General features: G+C 47.0%; 1 protein-coding gene across 1 annotated transcript; it reads left to right on the top strand.

The window, feature by feature from the left end:
• Positions 1-9,648: 9,648 nt before the first annotated feature.
• AHSG (alpha 2-HS glycoprotein) lies at positions 9,649-20,046 on the top strand. The gene is made up of 7 exons (XM_065411201.1): positions 9,649-9,867; positions 11,370-11,480; positions 14,308-14,392; positions 16,342-16,505; positions 16,799-16,909; positions 18,353-18,427; positions 19,762-20,046. Exons 1-7 carry the CDS (start codon positions 9,649-9,651, stop codon positions 20,044-20,046), a joined length of 1,050 nt encoding a protein of 349 aa, XP_065267273.1.
• Positions 20,047-20,246: the final 200 nt, after the last annotated feature.

Below are 20,246 nucleotides of genomic sequence, written 5' to 3'. Positions count from 1 at the left end.
ACACAATGAAACAAAATGTTTGTGGGCTGCTTTGTCACGGAAGCTATGGTAACACCCAATATATTCTTATTGGGCCAAAGCGAACAAAATGACTCGTTTTCTCATAGAAAGTATTTGGGACTTGCTATGCTATCTTTACATTTCAAGACTTACGTTCCAGCTGTAATTCACAGTTACAACTGCAGCGTATCCCCAGGGGAGGTACATGACACTACAAATAAAAATACCTGACACCAATATTAGCACATTTCTTCTTAGGATCTCAAAGGGCTTTAACAATGTATGAGCTGAGCCTCCTCTCCCTTGAATAGTAGGTAAATATTATTAACTCCCTTTTGCAAATGGGGAAACTGAGGTACAGAGAAGTTAACTGGCTGGCTCAAGTCCTTACAGAAAGTCTGTGGCAGCCTGAGGACCAGAGACTAGATAGCTCAGCTTCCAGTCCTGTGTATGGATTACAGGACCGTTCTCACCCCGGTAAACATAATACCATTTTAACTGTTGGACTGTCCCAAGTGAAGATGACAATGAAAGCACCTGCTGTATGGCTCCACTACCTTTGTACAGAACATGGGCGGTGGGTGATCTCCCCTTTTTGGGAGGCTAGCCTGCCAGTCCCGCCCCCCACAGCCAGAGGAGTCCTGAGCCATCCCGCCCCGCAGTAGGAGGAGCCCCATGCTGCCGCCCCCTCCCACAGCTGGAGGAGGCCCAGCCTGCCCACCCCAGCCACGCCAGCTGGCCCCCTTCCAGTGCTGGGCTGGCCCCAGCGCCCCCCTCCAGCGCTGCTCCAACCACCCTGACCTCCGGTTGGCCCGAGCACCCGACCCCCCAGGCTGGGCCGAGTGTCACCTAGGGTGGCCAACTTTCTAATTGCATAAATCCAAACACCCTTTCCCCACCCCCTGCCCCGCCTCTGCCCTTTCCCATCCCTTCTCTGAGGTCCCCCCTCCCACTCACTCCATCCCCCCTCCCTCTGTCACTCACTCTCCACCACCCTCACTCACTCGCTCATTTTCACTGGGCTGAGGCAGGGGGTTGGGGTGCATGAGGGGGTGAGAGCTTCACCTGGGGGTGCGGGCTCTGGGGTGGGGCCAGGGATGAGAGGTTGTGGGTGCAGGAGGGGGCTCTGGGCTGGGGGGTGGGGCCAAGGGGTTCAGCATGTGGGAGGGTGCTCTGGGCTGAGGGAGGGGTTGGGGTGTGGGAGGGGGTATGGACTCTGGGCTGGGGGTGCAGGCTCTGGGGTGGGGCCAGGGATGAGGGGTTTGGGGTGCAGGAGAAGGGTCTGGGCTGAGGCAGGGGGTTGGGGTGGGGGAGGGGGTACAGGCTCTGGGCTGGGGTGCAGACTCTGGGATGAGCTGGGGATGAGGGGTTGGAGTGCAGGAGGGGGCTCCAGGCTGTAGCCGAGGGGTTCAGAGTGCAGGAGGGTGTTCCAAGCTAGGACAGGGGGTTGGGGCGCAGAGGGGGTTGAGGGTGCGGACTCTGGGCGGCACTCACCTCGGGCGCCTCCCCGCAAGCGGTGACATGTCCCTCGGCTCCTAGGTGGAGGCACGGCCAGGTGGCTGCCGTTCCTGGCCAATGGGAGCTTCAGAGCCGGCGCTTGGGGCGTGGGCAGCTCACAGAGCCCTCTGTGGCCATTCCTCCGCCTAGGAGCCGAGGGACATGTTGCCGCTTCTGGGGAGCTGCTCAGGCCACGTAGGGAGCCTGCCAGCCCCGCGCCAACCGGACTTTTAATGGCTCAGTCAGCAGTCCTAAACGTTGCTGCCAGGGTGTCGCCTAGTGTTGCCACAGGCCGCCCCTGGCAGGCCCAAGCTCCAACTTGCTGGCTGGAGCTGAGTCCCCACCAGCTTCAGGGTAGAGGGGAAGGGAAGGCAGGGCCTTGGGGAGGAACATGGGCAAGGCCACAGCCTGGGTCAGGGGAGGCTTAGCCTGCCCTGGCCTTTGATACCCGCTACCCATGGTACAGAAGTCTGCTGCTCCAGGCAGGGACCATGCATTCCTCTGTATTTTGTACAGTGCCAAGCATGCTGTAAGTGCTTATATTCCATTATTTTACAAAGCAAGTTAAAATGATGCATAAGGCCTTGGTGTCATACTCGAAGTTCATTTGGAGTAAGACTGCCCATCTCTGCTTTGCACTCCAATAGCTTAATTCATACACAAGTGCTCGTGAAACACCTGGTCGCACAAACACAGATGCCCTTAAGGCAGTGGTCCCCAACCTTTTTTGTCTGGCGCCACCGCGGACCGTGGCCGGCGGACGAGCATCTGCCGAAATGCCGCTGAGAAGCGGCAACGTCAATAGGCATCGCTGCCGAAATGCCGCCGACAAGCAGCGTCATCCAGAGGCGGCGCCGCCAAAATGCCACCGAAAATCGCCTCTGGATGACGCTGCTTGTCGGCTGCATTTCAGCGGATGCTCGTCCGCCGGCCAGTACGCGGGCACACATAGATGCCCCGGCGGGCACCGCGTTGGGGACCACTGCCTTAAGGGCACAGCCTAGGCAAGTGTCTCATAAATCAAGAAGCAGACAATTCCAAGTTACACAAGTCTACAACTATGCCATTATAGATACTCATAGGCAACATGATTAGAGGCGGGTCTTCAGATGGCATCTGAATGCAGACAGGCTAATGGCCTTAACGACGTGCTCATGTGTGTTGTGGTAGAAGGCACAGGGATGTTTGTCAGAGATCCAGACAAATGGTATGAGAAGGCATCAGTGACGGAGAGGAGGAGGTATGTGGGGGAGAGTGGGCATTGTGGACAGAGACAAGAACAGATGAATGCAGAGGTGTGGAGTCATTTGTGGCCTTGAAGGTAAGGACAGAAGTTTGAATCGATGCTTTTGAGGAATGGGGAATCATTCAAAGAGAGGGAAGATGTGGTTACAGTGACAGGCTAAGGAGAGGAGATTAGGTGGCTGTGGTTGGTAGGGACTTGAGAAGGTCAACCTGGGTGTCAGGGGGGCCAGAAGAGGAAGTTGCAGTAATTAAAACAAGAGGCGATCAGAGGTCTGGACAAAAGAGTTATAGCTCTAGTTATAGAGCGAGAAGATATAGGGTTTAGAGATGTTTTGGAAGAAGAGGAGCAGGATTTGGACATAATTTGGACATGAGGAATCAGATATGGCCCCCCACGGTCACAGGCCTGGGGAGCAGAGAGGAGGGTGGCACCGTCAGCCGTGACAAAGAATGGAAATGTGGGGTAGAAGATAAGGAGCTCTTTTAGGGCACTGTTCAGTTTAAGATGACAGCCAGATATCCAAAAGGAGAGCTCGGAGGGATAGGCTAAGTCGCTAAGATGTCTATTGCCAAGCCCATGAGCCTCACAGATGTGGTTCTGGTGATTTATTTTCTCTCATCTTATTCAGAAGCCAGTGAGCATAAAAGCAGTGGCCTACTATTGCCAGTTATGTTCATTTACACATACACTGTCTCTCATTTTAGTTGGTAGAACCTAACCACTCTCAGTTTCTGCATTTCTGTCTGAACAGTGTGAACACTGATGCAGACAGGGACGGCACTTCCACTAGGCGACCCTAGGCGGTCGCCTAGGGTGGCAGGATGTGGGGGGCGGCATTTCGCCGCCCTCTGCGGAAATTTGGCAGCGAGGGGCTTCTTCCGCTCCGGGTCTTTGGCGGAAATTCGGCGGCGGGTCCTTCACTCGCTCCAGTACCCACTGCCGAAGTGACCCGAAGACCGGAGAACGCAGCTTCAGAGGAGGAGCTGCCGCCGATTACTGTGGAGGAGCGCTGCCGCCTAGGGTGGCAAAAACCCTGGCGCCACTCCTGGATGCAGATCTCACTTACCAGATATTACAAGATTGAACAAATTACCAATCCTATCCAACGAAAAGCAGGTGATGCCCCTCTCTTTGTACAAATGCAACAGTGCATGGTGCCTGAAATCAGCCAACGTTACTAACACTTGTGTCTCCTTTTTCTGTAGGTACTAAGGAGGAGGTCACCAGTGTCCATTCAGAGTGCCTCACGTTTATTGCTCTAGACAGCGTGGAGTCCATGTCTGCTGTTATTCTGACTCTTCATAAATTCATGGAAAGCAACACGTCCAACAACTTTGCTGCAACATGAGTCAGAGCTTTAAATCTGGCATGTGAATTCTCTTAGTGAATTCACTAAGCAAAAAAGTCAACATGAAAATTAAAAGTTATACTAAGCAGAAAAGACTCACTTTCTTTAACCCCCAACATACCCTAAATATTTTTTTAGATGACAAAACAATCCCTGCCCAAGGAAACTAAAATGTTCCTATAACTTTTATTCTTTTTCTTTTTTATTCCTAGTTTTTCCAGACGCATGGCTGAAGGGCAACAGAAAGAGCGCGTGTGTGATAGAGGAGTGGGACCCACTCTGCACATTGTCCCCTCCCCCTAAAAACTAACTCTGTCTGTAGTACTTTTAAACCAAAATCCCACTTGTGAGAACTGTGTAAGTCTTGTACTGGGGTTTTCATTTGGGTTTATCATATTCTGCATCTGGTTCCCCAGACTAAGGTGTTGCCTTTTTTCGGGTGGGAATCAGGAAAGAGAAAATCCAGTTTCACCATCCTCCCTGTGGCCATCCACCAGCATTGCTGTCTATCCTGTCACCACGGACTTTAACAGGATGGGACCTCCTATCATTTGTATGTGCAACTCTGCATGTGCAAATTGAGAAGTTTGCAAAAGAGCCCATTGTATCTAAGCAGCAACTACGTATTCTTATGAGTAGTTTATTTCACTTAATAAACTAAGGGTCAAATCCAGCCCAGCAATAAAAGTGCATTGCTCCTCCCATTGACCTCAGTGGGAATGACATCTGTTCATACCAGGGTTGAACTTGGTTTCCAGTCTTAGCTGATGGTTCAGTACAGTGTACTAGGTTTCCCTAACACGGGTAGTACATTTCAGGCTTTGGCTCACTAAGGCCAGGATTATCATGTAGAATTCACCGTCAGAGACGGACTGCATCATAAGACATGACAGCCTCCATGTAAATTGCACATTTAAGTCTCCTGAAACTGCTTAAAGTAGAAGAATCTAACATTGTATTTTCAAGTGTCCTGAATACTAACCTTCCTCTTTCAAATGGGGAGATGAGTCAGTGATCTGTGGATAGTCATGCAGTGACAGCATGATCAATAAGCCTTATGATGAATGGGACTTTGGAAACCTTCCATATCTTGAAACAGGGTGTTTCAATTTAAGGAGCTGCAAGTCTCTTGGGACATCACAGCAGCCAGTTTTATTCCATTCCCCGAGTCACAAGTTGAGTGATTTTCCACATTTGTCGGTTTTCTTGCATTTTCTTGGGCTGCTGTGTTGTTCAGTGGGAGGGGAAGAGTGCAGTTTCATCTGTGGGTGTTTGTTTGCTTAGCTGGTAGGCACGATTAGTTTGGAGGGCTTGTTTGTGTAATCTGAAGATTCGCTGGATTCGCTCTGCCATCCCTTTTAAAGTCATGTTGCATGTTACTGTACTAGATGCTGGGATGGTGGGCAACTGTCAGTATTGGCAACCATGAAGGCTGGAAACTCCAACTGTAGAATAAGGACAGTCAATGATCAGCTTAAAGACTGACTGTGTGTCTGCTGCCATAATTGCCACTCATCCCATTATGGATGGAGCTTGCCCTCTGTCCTTCAAGTTGGACAAGCAAGACCTTAATAGCACCCTGAAATACCTGCAGGGCTGATGCAATAGCCGTGGTGATGGTTGCTCTGCAACGTGGCATCACTTGCATGGCAACATATGCCTCAATGACAAGGTTGAAAAGGTTGCATTTATAGTAAGGAAACCAGAAGGACAGGACCTACATATCAGGACAGAACAACATGCGGCAAGATTCAACGAGGGGTTGGAAACCCCCAAATCAGAAAATATGTTATTGCTACTGGCTGCAGAATCAACACATGCCAGAGAAAATGCGGAAATGGGAAGAAAAAAGTCAAAATCAAAAACCCAAACCAGACAACCTCATATAATTTCACGGGGGGAAAAAAGAATCACACAGGACAAGTGCCAATCATGTTGCTCAATGCCCTTCTGGAAGGTATTCGGATAATTCTGATGAGGGTGGGATAAGAGCAGGAATTGAATCGCTCTGCATACTTTCCTAATGTAACCAGTCAAAAACCACTCCTCCCACAGAATGGCTCCTAATCATAAGGACATGTATGAAATTCTACAATTATTTTATGTATTATTTTTAAAGCTCCCAAGTCCCTTGGATCTAAAAATGGGAAGATGACCCCTGACACCCCCCCCCCCCACACACACACACACATACACACACAGTTTAAAACAAAACTGCACTAGGCCGGATACAAAAGGCCAACAGAATCTGGTAAAGAAAAAGCAGTCTCTAATGCAGGGACTGGAAGTGTTCTGTAGAGCAGGAGATGGTCCAAGTAGTTGATTAAACACTTAATGTTCTGTTGTTACACTTCTTTCGAGAGTACACACTATTGTGTGTGCCTGATTTATAAAAAGCTACCATACTTGAGCTAGGAAGCATTATCTAATGATTCAAACCTAAGGGTATGTTGACAGTGCAATAAAAGACCCACGGCACAGCCATCGGTCACCCCACCGAGCAGCAAGCAAGCAGCCTTCCCCGGTGTCTCATGGTCTGCTGCACAAGCCTCCCTGCTCTGCCCTCTACTTCACCCAAAGTCTTCCCCTGGGCCTCTCCCTTATCTACCCCAGAACTCTACTGGGTCATATGACTCACTAGAGCCATGTGACCTTCTTCATTTTCCCTGCTTGGAGAGGAGAGCTGGCTGTCACTGGTGGGACTGAGGCCCATCTCCCCTTAAAGGACTAGCCACCCTGTGACAAGCACCTACACTGACATTTTAGAAATTTGAAAAGAAAAAAAAATGACTTGTAGAATGGACAATGCATTGAAGATGTAAAGCACCATATGAGTGGCAGGGGCTTTATAATTTTACTTATATGGGCCCATAATATCTGAGATAATATTTTACTTATATGGGCAGCATAATATCTGACAACTTCACAAACGTTATTGACTTTATCCTTGCAACACCCCTGAGAGAGGAACTGACACACAGAGACCAAGTGCCTAATTCCCACCTATTTCAATACCTTGACAAATCTGCCCCAAGTGACTTAGCCAAGCTCAAACAGAAGTCTGGAGCAAAAGCAGGAACTGAAGTCAAAGCTACAGAGCCCCGGTGCACTGCCTCAACCACAAGACTATCTAGTACTTCAGACACAACAGCTGTTTCAAAGGGTGTTTAGAATAATCTTATTTTGCTGTGTGAACTATTTGTTTTATTTATCCATTTCAGTTTCAATCTGTGAACATCAAAAGGAAGGTCTGTCCCAGGTTCTTGGTGCCCAACAGAATAGCTAAAATACAATCAAACCAGGACAAAAACAGCAGTAGCTACTGCTGGGGCCTTTCTTTGCACAAAAACAAGCTGCCCCCAAACGTTGCTCCCCTTAGTTTCTACAAATGCTGGTCTCCCCATAAAAATTCCCCATCCCTATCCAGCCCCAACAAACCTCAGGCCTCCCCCAAATGCCTGCCCAAATATATCAGCTTTACAACATGCAGGAAAGGCCAGCAGATTCAAGCTATTCAGACCAAGGTGGGGACTGAAATTCAAAGTCCAAAGGGCCCTCATGGAGATGGGAAGAAGCCATGAAGAAGGGGCCTTGTCACTCAAACACCTCCACTGATCTCCACTGTGGCACTATCAAATGGTAGAAAGAGATATGTCTCATGCAGATAGCTCTCAAGCCATTAAAGGGTGTATAGGTCAAAACCAATACCTGAAAGGTAACCTTCAAGAGACTGGCTGGGACCAATGCTCTGTGCAATACCACCCACACGCTGTGATCCTCCTGGACTCAAATATTTTCCCATTTGACTGCATATTACTTGTTATGGGAATATGTTTGCGCTCTGTCTCAAAGTTTGTTTTATTAAGTTGGGTACATTACTGTACAGATGGGGCAATGTGGATTGCAAAATGTCGGATGAGTTGCATTCTGTATGCAAAGGAGGGAGTTGTTTAAATTCCTCCTGTTGGCACCACAGACTATGACAGATTAACAGATATGGCAAGGTTAATTCACAAGATTCATAGATTCCAAGGCAAGAAGGGACCATTGTGATAACCTAGTCTGATCTCATAAAACAGGACATAGAACTTCCTCAAAATAATTCCATTTGAACTAAAGCATACTGTTTTTGAAAAAAAAAAAAGTCCATTTTTTTTTTAAAACATCCAGTCGGCCGATCCAGGCCAGTGGGGGCTGCGGGAAGTGGCGCGGGCTGATGGACGTGCTGGCCGCTGCTTCCCACAGCCCCCATTGGCCTGGAACGGTGAACCGTGGCCAGTGGGAGCTGCGATTGGCCAAACCTGCGGATGCTGCGGGTAAACAAACTAGCCCGGCCCGCCAGGGGCTTACCCTGACAGGCCGCAGGCCAAAGGTTGCCAAACCCTGGTCTAGTTTATTATTCTGCCCCATTACTGTATTATCTGGGCCTCTTCCTACACTGTTGATAGCGTCGTGTTTTTGTTTGTCTTGTATATCTTGGGACTTGATCCTGCCATCCTTATGTGTTTAGTCCCACTAATTTAAATGTGACTGTAGATGTGAGTAAGGGTTACAGGATTTTGCCCTTGGCTTGTTAGCACACAGGAAAGGGGAACATGTCTTACTCCATGGGCCAAATCCTCAAGTCTGTATTCCTTATTCCAATAAAATTTCCACTGAAGGCAGTTGGCTGCACTGACTTGGGATCAAATTCTGCTTTCATTTACATCAGAGTAAATTTAGAGTAACAGTACTGAAGTCATTCCAGTTTTATCCCAGGATAACTGAAATCTGAATAAACAACGAGGAGTCCTTGTGGCATCTTAGAGACTAACAAATTTATTTGGGCATAAGCTTTTGCCCAAATAAATTTGTTAGTCTCTAAGGTGCCACAAGTACTCCTCGTTGTTTTTGCTGATACAGACTAACACGGCTACCACTCTGAAACCTGAAATCCGAATGTATTGTAATCCATAGAGTTAGGAACCTATGTACTCACTGCTACTGCCATTGAAGTCAGTGGCAAAACTCACATAATAATTTAGTTCATCACTGATTTTGACCCCATGGAACTGATTTTGATTTCATTTATGCCAGGCTAACTCCACTGATCTTGTTGGACTTACTCCTGATTTACACCAGGGTGAGATGAGCCTCACACCTCAGGATTTCGGTGGATTGGGCCCATCTACAATACTTCTGAATTCTGCACTATAACTCAGCAGTAGGACTTGTTTCTCTCATGCACTGCACTTCACGGTAAACAGAGTTCCTAAAACTGTCTTACATTTTGCTGATGCTATCTTCTTTTTTGCAGATTTTGCAATGTCCTACCTGATAAAATTTACTTTGGCTAATATTAATCAGCAAGTTTCATGTTCTAACATATTTACTTTTCTTTTTTCATTGTTTGCGGTAGCTTCTTGGAACTGGGACAAATATTAATCCTGCGCTGATGCAAATTTTTGTTGTGGTATATTATATAAACAAGACTTTCCTCTAGCTTCTTCCATCTTGGCAGTAGAACATTGTTCCTAGCTCTGTTATACTGAAAGGGAGCCGCTTTTCTCATTGTGCCATGAAGGGGTTAGGAGCTTTACTAGTGCTTGTTCAGCTCCTAAGCTGCAAAGCTGTACCCCTTGGTCCCTTTCATCCCCTGCATCCACGGGTCATTGACTGTGATGACCCAGAGTCTGAAGAAGCAGCTGCCATAGCTCTGGACTACATCAATACCCATCATCTTCATGGATACAAGTATGCACTGAACAGCATTGAGAAGATCAAGGTGTTGCCCAGGGTAAGTGCTACATTAAAAAAAAGGGAAAAATTGCAGTGAGGTTGTCTGGGAAGTTGAATGCTTCAGACACGAAAGGCTTAGAAATGATTGATGAGATAAATGTGAGGTCCTCAGCTGGTGTAAATCGGCCTGGCCTCATCGATATCAATGGAGGTACACGATTTACACCAGATGAGAATCGGGCCCATTATCTTTAGTATGGAATGTGTCTTTTTAAAAAGAGAGACAGGTGTTGAGCAATATTAATATAGTAATATGAGGGGCCCAATTTACAAATGTGATCTCCTTGTTAGGGCAGATTGGCCTTTAGACACATAAAATGCTCATTTATGTGCCTACCAGTGAATCTGGGCACCCACATTGTGAGGATTACCCTTGTGAGGTATGTAAATGTTGTTTGGTTAAATTTATTCCTAGTGTAGCTCCACTGACATTAATGGTGTTACACCAGGTCTGAATTTGGCCCAGTATCCTCCCTGTGCAGATGGGGAAACTGAGAATAAGCAGTTGTGGCCTGAATTTTCATGTATGTGACGGGCCTTTTACATCCCTGTAGCAGTGTCCACCCGGGATGTTACTGTGCAGCAAGCTGGTGCCCTGTAGATTCACACCCTGGCTTGCCACACAATAATTCACTGGTCCGGCAGGGCCTAATTCTCCTCGCACTCATACTCGTTTGACACCAGTATAACTCCATTGGCTGTAGGGGAATTACTCTTGGTTTACACTTGAATAAGTGAGAAAAGAATCAGACCCCAGATATGACCCCCAATGCCACAGACAGAATCAGTGACAGAGCCAAGCTTAGCACTCAGGAGTATCTGAGGCCTGTAGTTTTGTGCTCAGATGACTAATGCTGGAGCTGAAAAAGTGTAGGTGGAGCTGAAACAGGTCCTGCAGTCCTACGGCAATGGGGGTGTCTGAGCCAATGCTCAGCAGCTGTAGTTCAGCATATCTCCATTGAAATTAATGGAACTAGCTCAGTATTCACCAGCTGATGAGATGTTCTTTTGCCTAAGTGAGGCCAGCAGGATTGAGCCTGTCCTGGCAGGCAGTTTGTCAGGTACCTTGCCTAACACTATGGAATTACTCAGCTGTAGTTTTTGTGCCAGCAAAGCTGCACGTCACTTTTAAAGGACTGTCGGACAGTAGGAAACTAAATGACCCAGGAGAACTGGGTTTGGTTTCTGGTTTTTTCTTCTTACAACCCACTATATTCAGATTGGTCACTTTAGACACTTGGGGCCAATTTCTGAGCTGGTGCAAATCAATATGGCTCCGCTGATGTCTATGGACCTATGTGGATTTACACCAGCTAAAGATCTGGCCCGTCTTTTTTATAGAGTTCAACATTATGGGGCAGTTCCTGATCTCAGCTACCCTAGTGAAAACGTAGAATTATTCAACTGAAATCAGCAACAGGGACTAGAATTTAGCTCAATGGGAGAAATCTGGTGATGTTTACAGAAGTAATTAGTGAAAATAACTTCTTTTCCTTCCAGAGGCCTACTGGAGAGATATTTGAGCTTGAACTTGACTTATTAGAGACTGTATGCCACATCGTGAACCCCCTGCCCGCTGAAAATTGTACCGTAAGGCCATTGACCGATTATGTAAGTGTCTGAAATTATCATTAGCTCTGTGGGTAAATGTGAATTATATGTGTTGATTATAGCAGGGCAAGACAAGCTTTCACTGGATAGTTCTCTTTTTCCAGGGCAAAAGTCTCCTCTGAGATCAGCTTTGTAAAGCTCATATCGTAAAGTTCAAAGCTGATATTCTGCTCTCCTTACATGCATAGATAATAATAATATTTGGCATTTTATTTTTCTCTAATGGCTTCCATTCAAGAAGTTTGATGCACTTCCCAAATACTAATTAGTTAAACCTTCCAATACCTTTGTGAAACAGATTAACGTGATCCTCATTTTACAGGTATGGGAAACTGAGGCGCAAAGAGATTAAAGTGACTTGCTGAACATCCCACAATAACTTGGTGGCAGAGCCAGGAATAGAAGCCAGCTCTTCTGCCCTAGAGAGCTGCCCTCCTTCCTCCAAACAAAAGGAAAAATCAATGGCAATTCCACACACATCATAGAAAAAAACACAACTGATTAACAAATCTGACCATTACCATGCATATCAGACAGGAGGCCAGTGCCCTAAGTGAGCTAGTGCAAAATTAGAGCCTTAAGAAAGACATTTACATATATCCTCACCACGACACTGATACAGAGTGAGGGAAAGCTAAATTAATGAAGATATCCTATCTCCGGAAGGGACATTGAGTCCAGCCCCCTGCCTTCACTAGTAGGACTAAGTACTGATTTTGCCCCAGATCCCTAAGTGGTCCCCTCAAAGATTGAACTCACAACCCTGGGTTTAGCAGGCCAATGCTCAAACCACTGAGCTATCCCTCCCCAAAGTACTGGCTTTCTTACTGCATGAATGGGCAAACCTCTAGTTTACTTCCCAAAGTCAGCAGCAAAAGCAGTTGATGTCCTTGTAGCGCACTGTAACCATCCAGGGAGCCCATTCTGTTTATCTTTTGTTAAGTTCCTCACTTACATTCTTTCTCCATCAGTCTCCAAGGGTATATACCCATCCTGCAGCTGGGAGGGAGCCTGGCTCCCAGCTTGGCTAGACAGACTCGCCCTAGCAGGGCTCAAGCTAGTGCACTAAAAGTAGCAATGTGGATGTTCTGGCTCAGGCTTTCAAGTCCACCCGACCCCCTAGGCTTCATGGCCCAAGCTGCAGCCTGAGCCGGAACATCCACACTTCTATTTTTAGTGTGCCAGCGTAAGCCCTGCTACCGTGAGTCTGTGTAGCCAGGCTGGGAGGCTTGCTCCCAGCTACAGTACAGAGATATCCTAAGAAAACACAGACTGGCCCTATCCACGTATGGTTAAGACTGTGAACGCAACCAAAATGTTTCTAGTGCCCTTCCCCTGAAGGGCTCTCCCCTACCCCCCATGTTATAACGGTGGAAGTGTCTAGGGGTGTGGAGGGAGGTGGAGAATAGATGGCTAAACTATAACATAGTTCTCTGGAAAGGATCTCTGTTTGCACAGGTCAGGGAGTCGGTGCTGCTGTTGTTTCTGGAATGGTTTCAACCACAGCCTGTTCCAGGCCAAAGAGTTCAGTGTGTTGCAACACTGGTGGGGAACCATCAAAGATCGCAATGCAAACATCACTTAAAAGCGTGGTGCCCTTTCTTTCTCCCAGCCATTCAAATATGAGCAATCACCACCTTCACGCTGAGACTACCTTCTCACCCTCCCTCAGCCCCTATAGTTCCACTCCCACCTCACCCCCTGATTATCTCCTGGATTTCCATCTGGTCTTGTTATGCCACCTTTCAACAGGAGGGAAGGGCACTAGAGTACTTTTGATCAAATATCGATCCAGTCTGGGTGAAACTTTCCACATACCCAGCCTGTGCACATTCTAAGGCTTGTATGCACTCAGGATTCAGCAATCAGTAAATCCCAAGTTGTAGACAAGGGAAACTGTGATTTGCACCAGTTGAGCTCACCCTCGCGTAATACTAAGGTAAGCTTCACCAGTGCAAACCACAGCTTTCCTTGGCTGCACCTGGGGCTTGTACTGGTGCAGGTACACTAGTGGCTGGCCACTCATGGTGGAATCAGAGCAAATCCCAAGTACAGGCAAGGCTAAAGTCCTTAAGTAAGGCTTAACTGAATCTTAAGTGACCCTCTGCATAGGGGTGAATTTCACCTCTTATGACCATTGGGCCCAAATTGAAAACCTTTCTGAGCCAAAACACTCATACAAGTCAATGGGAGTTCTGCCTGAGTGAGGGCTGAGTGGAAAACAGCCAGAATTTTAGGGCTTCGTCGTGTGGACGTGTCCAGGCTTAATTCGATTTAACCCTGCTAAAGTCGACCTAAACTCGTAGTGTAGACCAGGGCTGAGCCAGAATTTTGCTTGTTGTTTCTAGTGATGGGCCAAGCAACACAGTTCAGGGCTGGGTCTGATTCCACAGTCAGCACATTACGTTGCCACCATACCATTGACTAGCAAAGGATTATGAGAGCATTAGTGGCGGCTCTGCAGGAAGCCTTTGTTTACAAATAAGTGTGTTGAAATTGTTTGCTTTCTTGGAACATTTTTATTAGAGAAAGACTTGAACTAAACTCGTGGTCCTGAAGACCTCTTAACTACCAAGAATTTTGACATCCGGATTTGGATCCAAATTTTGCAGCTCAGGGTCTACTTCTGCCTTTTATAAACCACACACCCTGGGAATGGTTTGGCAGGCACTCAAGCAATCAGACTGGGTTCGCCAGGAAAACACCATGCCAATCCTCATTTCCCTGCACTCACTAATAAAATATCTGTCCCCTTCTAATCCTGCTTCCTTTCTGAGAAGCTGTTGGCTTATGTGAATGATGTAACCCTTTGCTTTTGTACCTCCAGGTTGTTGAAGGTGACTGTGATGTTAAATTGCTCAAGTTGGATGGAAGCTTTTCCGTATTATCTACCAAATGTCACTCAGCTCCAGGTAAAGTCTTTATTCTTTGTCAGGGTTTATGCTCGGGGGTGGTGATGGGGAAACATGAATATTATCATCATAAACTCTGGGGGTATTTATGGTTCTCTAGTTCTTCTGCTTCTAACGTGTTGCAAAGTGAGGTGTATAAACATTCTGAGATTGAAGAACATGCCAGTTAATGGGCTTCCCAAGACTGGCTATCTTAGAAGTCCTTTTTTTCCCTGGTGTAGGTCCACTAGCAAGTAAGGATGGCCCAGTGGTTGGGGCACTGCCTTAGGCTGTGAAAGACCCACATTCAAGTCCCTGTTCTCCTGTTATCTTCCTGTGTGACCTTGGGCAAGTCACTAACCCTCTCTGCACCTCAGTTCCACATCTGTACAATGGGGCTGATAATGGTTCCTTACCTCAGGAGATGGGCACTGCTAGGATAGCTTGAACGGATGCTCTATGGACGAGGTAATATCCTTTAATGGACCAACTTCTGTTGGTGAGAGTTTCAAGCTTACACAGAGCTCTTCTTCAGGTCCTGTGTAAGCTCGAAAGCTTGTCTCTCTCACCAACAGAAGTTGATCCAATAAAAAATATTACCTCCCCGACCTTGTCTCTTTAATATTCTGGTACCGACATGGCTACAGCAACACTGCATACCCTATGACCAAATTGGTCATGGGATATGTGGACAAGGCCGTTATGCTATTAATTTATCCCTCTCTCTTTACTCATGTTCATCCTGAGAGTTGAGATCTGCTCGGGCCATCTCGGGAACAGATCCCAAGTTTGAGCTTGAGGTGGCTGACAGCAGGGCATTCTCACTCATGCCTCTGGAATTTGCTTCCTTGTTAGTCTGGCGTTGCCTGCATTTGTTGACCTTCACGGCACTTTGCAAGGTTCAGCGTATTCTCTAAGCTCAAAATTTTCAAAAGGAGCCATTGAAAAGTGTCTCCATTTTGGGGTGTTCATCTTAAGACACCTTGGGCCTGATTTTCAGAAGTGATGAGAAGCATTGCTCCAAGGAGCTCCGACAGTGTTGCTCCCCTGTATTAGAACTGGGTGTTTTGTGAGAGGGAGAGAAGAGCTAAGAAGCTGCTCTGGAACTGGGTGTTGAGCCAGAAGGAACAGAGCAGGGTCAGAAGCAGCAACCAGAACAGCAGCAGCAGGAAGGGGAGTAGAGTGGGAAAGCAAGTTGCTCCTTGCTCCCACCGCCTGGGGTCCCTGTGGTGGTTCTAGTTACCTAGATATTTTGTTGCTTTCTCAGCCAGAGGTGTACCATCTACCTGCTGCCCCAGAGTGACCCATTACAGGGTTGCAACCCACCAGCGGAACAGCACTTTCGTAGGACATTCTTGGCCAAATTCTGTCCTCACGTAGACTTGTGCAACCCCAGTGAAGTCAATGGAATTGGACAGCTGTAGTTATGGACAGTATCTAGTACCTTTTTCCTCCATCCACTCATTCTCCCTCCCTGGCAAATTTCATAAGAGAAGCACTAATTTTAGTCAGGGAGAAACACACACCCACACAATCCGAATTCCAGTAATTTAGAATCTCATTTAATTTCTCTCATATTCTTTCAGCAATAATAATGGGCTAAATGCTGAAGCCCCCTCATTTTCACTTAGACAAACTCTCATTGGTGTCACTGGTAGTTTGTCTGAGTGAGGATGGATTAAAACTGAATAACAACCTGGAGAGCTACTGAAGATCAGGATAAAAATTTTTTAATAAAGACTTAAGGAGCTGGCATGCAAAAGCACACACCCCCCCCCGCCCCCCATCTGTGAAAGGTTGCCATCTCTAGGCCAGAATTCGGTGATTCTTTCCCATACCACAACACCACCAGCTGCACAGTTTGGAACAGGGTATAAAAATAATACCGTATCCCACAGAACAGATCTACAACGCGTTCAAGAATCACCTGTAATCTTGTCAAAACATAGCCTGTCTTGTTTCATCTACAGACTCAGCTGAAGATATTACTCAAAAATGCCCCGACTGTCCAATATTCGCACTTTTAAATGACACTCGGGTGATAACTGCGGTTGACCTTGCACTCGCTCAGTATAACGGAGGACAGGATGGTGCCTACTTTAAACTCCTTGAAATTGGACGTGCTCAAATTCAGGTAACTGTTGAAACTATGATCCTTGCTATATTACAAAACGGAACATCCCTCCCGCGGTTATTATGCAACGCTCATTTGCTTGTGTTTGCAAACAAGTTTGGCTTGTGCTAAACATGGTGTTGTTTTCCCAAGAGTTCTGTGGCAGCTAGCCATGTGATTCCCGCAGACTTCAGAGGGAGACACAGAGCTAAAACCTACAGGGACCTCTTAGAAAATTTACCCCTTTATATTTCCTTGGCAGTTCTGTAGTTTCATGCTGCAAAGACAATTAAATGGTATTAATGTTTTATCAGCATTTCCCAGACATTGTCACTGTCGAGTTTGCGGTTGTTGCCACTAACTGCTCAGCCAAAGATGCCCAGGATCATGTGGATGACTGTCAGCTGCTGGCTAAGGACCTAGCTGTAAGTATGCTGAGACTTTAGTCCTGATCAATCCAACTCAGAGGTTGAGATGAGCCAGTTTATATTGGACCTGATTCTGTAAAGGATTAGACTCTACATGGATATAGGGTGCAAAGGGCGTATCCTGTCCATGACATGATTTCCAAAACCACGTCGAATCTTTCCCCTCCTTTATCATACAGGAGTTATACTTTGATATACTCTAGTGGAGACAGTTTTAAAAGGGTGAGGCCAGAGGAATCATTTGCACAGAACATTTTATTAAACATGGTGCATGTTATCCTTTATTATCTGTACTGCACTAGCACCCAGAGACCCAGCCCTGTTGTGCTAAGGCACTGTACAAACACACAACAAAAGAACAGTCCCTACCATAGGTGCCGACTCCGGGGTGCTCCGGGGCTGGAGCACCCACAGAAAAAAAATAGTGGGTGCTCAGCACCCACCAGCCACCCGCCGATCAGCTGCTTGGCGGTGGTTGGGAGGCGCTGGGGGGAAAGCAGGGAGCGGGGGGGAGGGAAGAGGCAGAGCAAGGGCAGGACGCACTCGTGGGAGGGGGTGGAGCACGGGAGGGAAGAGGTGGAGCAAGGCTGGGGCCTTGCAGGAAGGGGTGGAGTTGGGGCAGGGCCTTGGGGCACAGCAGGGGTGGAGCACCCACCTGGAAAGAAGAAAGTCGGCGCCTGTGGTCCCTACCCTGAAGTGCTTCAGACTACATGGTGTTAGTGCACTTTAGTTTGATACCTAAGCTCTCTAGCACCTTAGGATCAACTACTGTGTGTACGCAGCTCTTCATCTTTCTCATCTATAGCAATTAACTGCAGTTTTACAGTTTGGGTCTTTTAGCTGGCTGTCCATGTAACCCTCCTTGCATGCACACACGGACAGTTGGGCACCGCACTGGAAGAGTGCTAACAGGGAGTTAACACATACTCACTGAGGCCTGGTCTACACTGGGGGGTGTGTGGGGGGAGCTAAGTCGGTCTAAGTTACGCAACTTCAGCTACGAAAATAGCGTAGCTGAAGTCGACGTATGTAGAGCTACTTACTGCTGTGTCTTCACTGTGGTAGGTCGACTGCTGACACTCCCCCGTCGACTCCGCCTACGCTTCTCACTCCGGTGGAGTACCGGAGTCGACGGGTGAGCGCTCAGAGGTCGATTTATCGTGTCTTCACTAGACGCGATAAATCGACCCCCGCTGGATCGATCACTCTGGAGGTAAGTGTAGACATACCCTGATTGTACATTTAAAGACAATTATGCCATTCACTTCGATGGGAGCAGAACTGGCCTCAAAAGGAAGCATTTTACAGCTTAAATATGTAAACAATGTTTAGGTGTTAGGGGTTTTTTGAAGACTGTACTATCCCTTAGGTATTGTAATGCAACTATCTTCCACTTTCTAACTATGGATTCTTTCACTAATTGTCTTCTAATTTTGACAGCAATTTGGCTTCTGCAATGCAGAAGTTCTCACCAAAAACAACATCACAGTGTCCTGCACAATTTATGAACATCAGGTACGAACTCTAAATATAGTCTTTATTTTCAGAATATTTCCACAATCTTAAAACTACTTGTAGCACCTGTCCAGGAGTGAGCTCTTCCTCCATTGATTGCACTAGTTTCTAGGTGCAACGCAAGGGGTTAACTTTAATTTATAAAGCTTGGTCTGAGTTCCTTCCCGGTTGCCTTAAGGTGTTCTATGCTGGAAATTGAGCCACGTTTGTCACCTGACATCAAACATAGTCCCACTTTGGTCCCCTTAACCATGATTGAATATGGTTATAATTATGTGCAAACTAGGCCAACCTGTGCTCAAGATCCATTGTTACAAAGCATGTCAGTCCCTCATTCTAACAGGTGTCTATCACACACTCTGAATTAGCTGTTAAATACTCTTTGGTCCTGTCCATACCAGTGGACAAATTGTGTTCAACTAGGGTTGAGGGCTGACTAGCAGTAAACCATATTTGACATTAAAAGGGCCATGAAATTGACACTTCTACTTGGAACCATCTCAGGAGATGAGATCAGCTGGGGCACTTTTGGTAACAGTCTCTAGATTTGGTTGAATTAAATCTACATTTAGACATTTTGCTTGAAATGTACCATCACTGCTAAAAGAGGTGCAGCTCCACTGGTGTTAGCAATAGCAAGAGTGCCCCTGTAGACTGGAGCTCAGGCATCTGCTTGTGTTTTAGCCACCATGTTTGGGGGGGAGGGATAGCTCAGTGGTTTGAGCATTGGCCTGCTAAACCCAGGGTTGTGAGTTCAATCCTTGAGGGGGCCACTTGGGGATCTGGGACAAAATCAGTACTTGGTCCTGCTAGTGAAGGCAGGGGGCTGGACTCGATGACATTTCAAGGTCCCTTCCAGTTCTAGGAGATAGGATATCTCCATTAATTTAATTTTATGTTGCTCTGAGCAGTGTTAGATGACATGGCGGTCAAAATGCTGGTCTCTGGCCTAGCGTCCCCATCATTGATACCAGCAGTAGAGCTGTACCAGTGGTAGCAATGGTGGAAGTTTTATGGGGGGGGGGGGGGGAAGTAACGTGCAAGTTAGGGCAGCATCTGGATCTGAGTATTTCACTGACTTCATAGGAATTGCTCAGGATTTATTCTGGTGCAACTGCAAGTAGATCCCACAGAGCTCCTGATTATTAAAGAATGTGCAATAGCAGGTCCTGTCTTTGCGTTCGAATCTGGAGCCAACCTTTTCCAAAGTTCAGGGATATTTTGGAGCTGGGGCTTTGCTTCTGGGTCCACCTCTAGACAAAACCATAGTACCCATATATGATAAACTCCAAGTCACGGAGCACACAAACAGGACAGATGGCTTTCTTTTCCAGCCTGGAGTGACCCACCGTCACCTGATTCAGGATCACTTGGGAGGACAACTTCCCACCGTGGTACAAGGCTTCAAGCATCATGACCTCAGGCATTTCCACCACGGCTCAGTCCATATTACATCAGAGTCCAGCTCCGCAGAAGCTCCTGTTAGTCTAACACAAGCAATTCCTGTGGTCAAAAGAGATGTCGGGGCTGTTGTTGATCCAGCCATTCCTGCTCCCCCTGTAGGTCCAGGTCCTAAACACCCTGTGTGTCCCGGGAGGATACGACATTTCCAAGTGTAGAGTAAGGTACATTAGCCAGCTGCAAGTGGGTTAGCTGGTGGCATAACCCACTTCCAGAGCACACTGCCAAGTATAAGCGTCTGAGAGCGCTCAAATCCCTGAGCTCCAATGGGTTTCAACCCAATATATGAAAGTGATCGAAAGCTCACAATAATCAGCTCTGAAAAGTAGGCGACCACATACTGTGGCTGCTGTAAAAC

This window comes from Emys orbicularis, chromosome 9 (assembly GCF_028017835.1).
Source record: "Emys orbicularis isolate rEmyOrb1 chromosome 9, rEmyOrb1.hap1, whole genome shotgun sequence".
In the NCBI taxonomy this organism is placed as follows: domain Eukaryota; kingdom Metazoa; phylum Chordata; order Testudines; family Emydidae; genus Emys; species Emys orbicularis.
Note: the sequence above shows the minus strand (reverse complement) of the source record. Positions and strands in the feature narration are given on the sequence as shown.